We start from the raw sequence: 6,432 nt of genomic DNA, 5'->3' as shown, positions 1-6,432 counted from the left end.
TGGTCACATTTTCTTGTGGGTTCCCTAGTTCCCTGTCTCCAAATACTAAGCAAGGGGCAAATACCACGCTCATCCATTTTGGTTCTCTAGAACCGGTTCAAGTTCAGCTCTCACAAAAAGCACCTCATTATAATTCAAACGATGATAAAAGGTCAACGACGGATGAGGAAGAAGGTTGGACAATGGTTGTTCGCAAGAGATGGAAGAAGAAACGAGCATTCCCTCTTCATTTGATCACCCAAGAGTCCAAAAGAGCACAAAACCAGATTCAGCCTTGGTCAAAAAGAATGAGTGATAAGAGGCAAAGGAGACTGGGAACAAAAGTATATGAAGATTCAGCACAAACCCGAAAATCTCGAAAGCTCATCACATTGGAAGAATTCTTCCCCAGAAAATTCTTTCAAAATAACTCAGCCGAGGCCGTCCACACAGTTTCTCGTTGCGAAATCCAGGACGTAAAGGAGGACGTTGACCATGATGATCCAAAAGAGACCTTGTCATCTTTGGAGGAACTCCAATCTCAAGTCGATGAAGTTGAACCCTTGCAATCCTCCACATCACCAAAAGAAGTGCTCACCCGAGCTCTTGAGGAGCCAGAGATATACGCCCCTCATACCAATACGCTTCAACAAACACAGGGATGTTACGCATGCTCTCCAGACTTGACTTTCACTGATGAGGATCTATTGTTAGGCTCTAAGCCCCACAATCGCCCACTCTATGTCTCTGGTTATGCTCGTAAACAAAGGATCGAGCGTATCCTTGTTGATGGAGGTTCAGCCGTTAACATACTTCCAAAAATGACCATGAAACGACTGGGTTTTACTATGGAAGAATTATCACACAGTCGTTTGGTCATCCAAGGTTTTAATCAAGGAGGACAACGTGCAATCGGCCTAATCCACCTAGAATTATCCATTGGAGAATTGAAAAGCAACGTCTTGTTCCACATCATTGACGCTAAGACGACCTACAACATGTTGTTAGGACGTCCTTGGATCCATGAAAATGGAATAGTGCCATCAACCTTGCATCAATGCTTCAAGTTCTTTCAAAATGGAATAAAAAAGGTAGATGCCGATTTAAAGCCTTTTGCAGAAACCGAAACTCATTTTGCTGATGCAAAATTTTATGCAAAAGAAGACATTTCTAGCGAGGTTCTTCTAGTGGAGATCCCGTCTATGAAAGGTAAACAAGATGAAAAGGAGCATGTTAAATTCATCGCCAAAAAGAACATCTCTTCCCCAAAGAAAGGTCTAGAACCATTCCTCCGGTATATACCATTATCACATCGCAAGAATGGACAATCACCATTCGCGGAATGCCTTCAACCTACAAAAGACATGGGGAGACCTGCAAAGCTCACGATGGAGGATGTAGCCATATTGAAAGAAAATCATGTCATGCCTTTAACTTCATCCACAAATCCTTTGCCCTCGAAGCCGTTAAATGGATTCGTGAGGTCTTCGCAAAGTCCGATAGAGCATGGTATTCTACCAAGTGAGCAGACGAAAGAATGGTTCGACCCAAAGGCATATAGGCTGTTAGCCAAAGCAGGCTACGATTTCTCAAAACAAGAAGACTTAGGGAAGCTAATTCCAGAAGCCACCGAAGAAAAGATGCATGGCCTTAGCAAAACACAAAGGAAAATGCGGCTTGAAGGGCATAAAATTCCTATCCCAAAGACCGGATTAGGTTATACTCCTGAACAACCAGCTCAGATATGGATCAAGAAAAAAAGCGATCCTTCGAGTTCTCAATACATAACGGTGGAGGTCGGCGAAAGTTCAAATCAAAGAAAAGACCATTCTTCACCCCGTGTCTCAGTGTTTGATCGCATCGAGGCCTCGTCATCACGAATCACAGTGTACGACAGGTTAAATACAACTTGTTTAACACCAAATCGGGACACTCTTGCTTGTAAATCAGTCTTTGATCGACTGGGGGCAACGAAAAGGCCTATTGATAGTCATTCTCAAAGTTCAATAAACTTTGACGTTCAAGGGGAGAAAAAAGCCAATGATGAGATCCGCAGTAGCATTCCTTCACGCATGAAACGTAACTTTACCTTGGAGATCAACACTGAAGGATTGCTCAAAGTCAAAAGACGAACGATTGTACATACAAGTCAGTCACCCGTCCATGATGAGGAAATTGAAGAGGTATCATCCTCGTTTCATATTACAATAGAGGAGGGTACACTGTCAGATGCTGAAGCAACCAATGAAGAGGTCAATGAAGCTCCTCCAGCCTTGGAAGATGGAGGACAAGCTACAGTTGATGAACTTAAAGAGATCAATTTAGGAACTGTTGAAGAACCCCGGCCAACTTTCATCAGTGCGCTTCTTACCCCTGAAGAAGAAGAAGGATAGCTCAAGCTCCTAGTAGAGTACAAAGATGTGTTCGCTTGGACTTACAAGGAAATGCCTAGGCTCAATCCGAGTATTGCTCTACACCATTTGGCAGTAAAGAAGGGCGTGTGCCCAGTCAAACAAGCTCAAAGACGCTTTCGGCCAGAGCTTATCCCTCAAATAGAAACCGAGGTCAATAAGCTCATTGAAGCAGGCTTCATTCGTGAAGTACAATACCCGGAATGGATCGCTAACATAGTCCCTGTCAAAAAGAAGAATGGACAAATCCGAGTGTGCGTTGACTTCCGTGATTTGAACAATGCATGTCCCAAGGATGATTTTCCATTACCCATCACTGAGGTCATGGTTGATGCCACTACCGGTCATGAAGCTTTATCTTTCATGGATGGATCTTCGGGTTACAACCAAATTCAAATGAATCCTAAGGATGAGCAGCTTACAGCTTTCCGTACCCCTAAGGGAATTTACTGTTACAAAGTGATGCCTTTTGGACTAAAGAATGCTGATGCTACTTATCAACGGGCCATGCAGAAGATCTTTAATAATGTACTTCATAAATACGTGGAGTGTTATGTCGATGATTTGGTGGTTAAAACAAAAAGGAGGGAAGACCATCTGGTAGATCTACGATCCGTGTTCACCCGCTTGAGAAAGTATCAGCTTAAGATGAACCCCCGCAAATGCGCTTTTGGCGTAACATCTGGAAAATTTCTTGGTTTCATTGTGAGGCACCGCGGTATTGAAATTGACCAGTCCAAAATTGAAGCTATCCAGAAAATGCCAGAGCCCAAGAATCTGTGAGAACTTAGAGTCTTGCAGGGAAAACTGGCCTACATACTGCGATTTATCTCGAATTTGGCTGGTCGATGTCAACCTTTCAATAGATTGATGAAAAAGGATGTGCACTTTGAATGGGATGAGGCTTGCAGCAATGCTTTTGCACGCATTAAAAGATACTTACTTAATCCTCCAGTTTTAGGTGCTTCTATCCCAGGAAAGCCTTTGGTGCTATATATTACGGCCCAAGAAAGGTTTCTAGGTGCTCTTATGGCGCAAGAAAATAAAGAGGGGAAAGAAAGAACCCTTTATTATCTAAGTCGAACTCTTAATGGGGCTGAATTAAATTATTCTCCTATTGAAAAGATGTGTCTCGTTCTTTTCTTTGCCATAGACAAACTGGAGCACTACATGCAAGCATATATGGTCCGTTTGATAGCAAAGGCAGACCCAATCAAATATGTCCTCTCCAGCCAGTGATTTCGGGTCGAATAGCTCGATGGGCAGTCTTGCTTCAACAATATGACCTTGCATACGTTCCACAAAAAGCTGTTAAAGGACAAGTATTGGCAGATTTCTTAGCTGATCACCCAGTTCCGTCTGATTGGGAGTTCTCTGATGATTTCCCAGATGAAGATGTGTTTTACATTGAAGTAATGCCACCATGGGTGATGTTTTTCGATGGGGCTGCACGTCAAGAAGGAGCGGGGGCAGGTGTAGTGTTTGTTTCTCCACAACGGCATATACTTCTTTACTCGTTCTCATTAAGTGAACTCTGCTCTAACAACGTGGCCGAATATCAAGCATTGATCATTGGTCTACAGATGGCTATTGAGATGGGCATATCGCAACTTGAGATCTTGGGAGACTCCAAATTAGTTATCAACCAAATCTTGGAGCAATATGACGTCAAGAAAGAAGACCTCATCCCCTATTGCAAATATGCGAAGAAGTTGCTAGCAAATTTTGAAGCCATCACATTGGAGCATATACCAAGGAAGGAGAATAGACAGGCCGATGCTTTAGCTAATTTGGCTACTGCCTTAGCATTATCCCAACAAGAAACAACCAAAGTCGCTATTTCCCAAAGGTGGGTGGTACCTCTTGTGGTTGAAGAAGAAGAGGAAGAGCAAGCCAACATCATTTCTGTATGCCTTGTCGAAAAAGAAGATTGGCGACAAGTGATCATTGAATACCTTCAACATGGAAGACTCCCGGATGATAAACGCCACAAGACTGAAATTCGGCGGAGGGCTGCTCGATTCATTTACTATAAAGACACTCTTTTCCGCCGTTCATTTGATGGATTGTTTCTCCGTTGCTTAGGAGAGGAGGAGGCTAAACAAGCCTTAGAGGAGGCTCATTCTGGAATATGCGGCGCACATCAGTCAGGTCCTAAGTTACATTATAGGATCAAACGAATGGGTTACTATTGGCCTACAATGGTGCAAGATTCTATGGAATGCGCTAAGAAGTGCGAAGCTTGTCAGTATCACGCAAACTTCATCCATCAACCGCCAGAACCTCTACACCCAACTGTAGCTTCTTGGCCTTTTGATGCATGGGGGCTTGATGCAATAAGGCCATTACCAAAGTCATCCGGTGGCCACTTGTACATCTTGGCCGCAACTGACTACTTTTCGAAATGGGCGGAAGCTGTACCCCTTAGGGAAGTGAAGAAAGAAACGGTGGTCAATTTCATTCGAACTCACTTGATCTATCGGTATGGTGTACCTCGGTATATCATAACTGATAATGGCAAACCATTCTACAATAGGCTGATGACAGAGCTATGTGAGAAGTTTGAATTTAAACAATACAACTCCTCCATGTACAATGCCCCGGCAAATGGACTAGCTGAAGCGTTTAACAAAACACTTGGCAGTTTGTTGAAAAAAGTGGTATCCAAGACAAAGCGAGACTGGCATGAAAGAATCGGAGAAGCATTATGGGCATATCGAACAACATTTCGAACGCCCACTCAAGCAACACCATATTCTGTTGTCTACGGAGTGGAAGCCGTCCTTCCTTTAGAATGCCAAATCCCATCATTACAGATTGCCATTCAAGAAGGATTGACTGGAGAAGAAAATGCCAAACTCAGGTTGCAAGAATTAGAGGCACTTGATGAAAAAAGGCTCGAGGCCCAACAACGCCTTGAATGCTATCAAGCTCGTCTTTCAAGCACATTCAATAAAAGAGTCAAACCATGATCATTCCAAGTTGGTGACTTAGTCCTCGCCGTTCGAAGACCTATCATCACAACTCATCGTACAGGCAATAAGTTCACTTCAAAATGGGATGGACCTTATGTTGTGCAAGAAATCTACACCAATGGAGCTTATAAGTTGATTGACAATGATGGTGTAAGGATCGGCCCCATCAATGGGAAGTTCCTCAAACGCTTCTATGCTTGAAAATCGAGGATTGCTCCTCGGTAAGAGCTTAAACTACCCACTATAATGCTGCAAGGGTACATGATATCTTCCCATTACCTTTGAAAGCGTACAAGTAAAGAAAAACTAATTCCCCTTTATGGCACCATTTGTGAGTGTGGCGTAGTGGTTGGACGCCTATGTCGCCCTTGAAGGTCTTGGATTCGATTAGTGGTGATACCCACTATTGCACAATTGGTACCCATGAAATACTGTGGGGCGTGGGGCAAGGATTACACACGTGAGCCCTCCTTTTTGCCAAAGAAAACAAGATTGATCTAGATTTCAATGAAGTTGTCGGGTCAAACCATGTGACTGTTGCTTATGATGTATTTCCAACTCTCAAGTAGGGGGCAAACACTAACCAAGCTCACAAGTTGATCAACAATGACAATGCAAGGATCGGCCCCATCAATGGGAAGTTCCTCAAACGCTTCTAGGCTTGAAAGTGTACCAATAAGAAGAAATTAATCCCACTCCATTCAATAATTGCGAGTGTGGTGTAGCGGTTGGACGCCCGTGTCACCCTTTAGGCCATCTCGGGTTCGATCAGTGGTGATACCCACTATTACACACTGCGCCCCCCTTTTTGCACCCAAAAAAAAAAAAAAAATCTTTTGAACTACGTGATGACTTGATCCCTCTCAAGGGTACGTAGGCAACTTAGTATCCTTTGCTAAGTTCTGTCTCGAAAAAAAAAATGAAGGAACAGAAAATAAAGTCTTCTTTATTGATTAACGAAAGGAAAATAGTACAAGAGGAAAGCATGTTGACATATATGAAGGGAATCAAAACAAAAGAAATTACGACATCCATTTCAAATCTTTCAAGCTAGAACGATTATCTTC

The 6,432-nt window shown here is 43.0% G+C and overlaps 1 protein-coding gene across 1 annotated transcript; it reads left to right on the top strand.

The window, feature by feature from the left end:
* The first annotated feature begins 2,423 nt into the window (after window positions 1-2,423).
* LOC115969879 lies at window positions 2,424-5,362 on the top strand. Its single transcript, XM_031089517.1, has 3 exons — window positions 2,424-3,169; window positions 3,257-3,403; window positions 3,544-5,362. Exons 1-3 carry the CDS (start codon window positions 2,424-2,426, stop codon window positions 5,360-5,362), a joined length of 2,712 nt encoding a protein of 903 aa, XP_030945377.1.
* The last annotated feature ends 1,070 nt before the right edge of the window (window positions 5,363-6,432 follow it).

Source organism: Quercus lobata, chromosome 2 (genome assembly GCF_001633185.2).
Source record: "Quercus lobata isolate SW786 chromosome 2, ValleyOak3.0 Primary Assembly, whole genome shotgun sequence".
NCBI classification, from domain to species: Eukaryota; Viridiplantae; Streptophyta; class Magnoliopsida; order Fagales; family Fagaceae; genus Quercus; species Quercus lobata.
Note: the sequence above shows the minus strand (reverse complement) of the source record. Positions and strands in the feature narration are given on the sequence as shown.

Bases quoted from the DNA above. Each gene is read 5' to 3' on its own strand.
- LOC115969879 (XM_031089517.1), top strand. From the start codon at position 2,424: ATGCCTAGGCTCAATCCGAGTATTGCTCTACACCATTTGGCAGTAAAG. The intron at 3,170-3,256 runs GTGAGAACTTAG...ACCTTTCAATAG, and splicing joins ATGCCAGAGCCCAAGAATCT to ATTGATGAAAAAGGATGTGC. The intron at 3,404-3,543 runs GTTTCTAGGTGC...TCTTTGCCATAG, and splicing joins TATATTACGGCCCAAGAAAG to ACAAACTGGAGCACTACATG.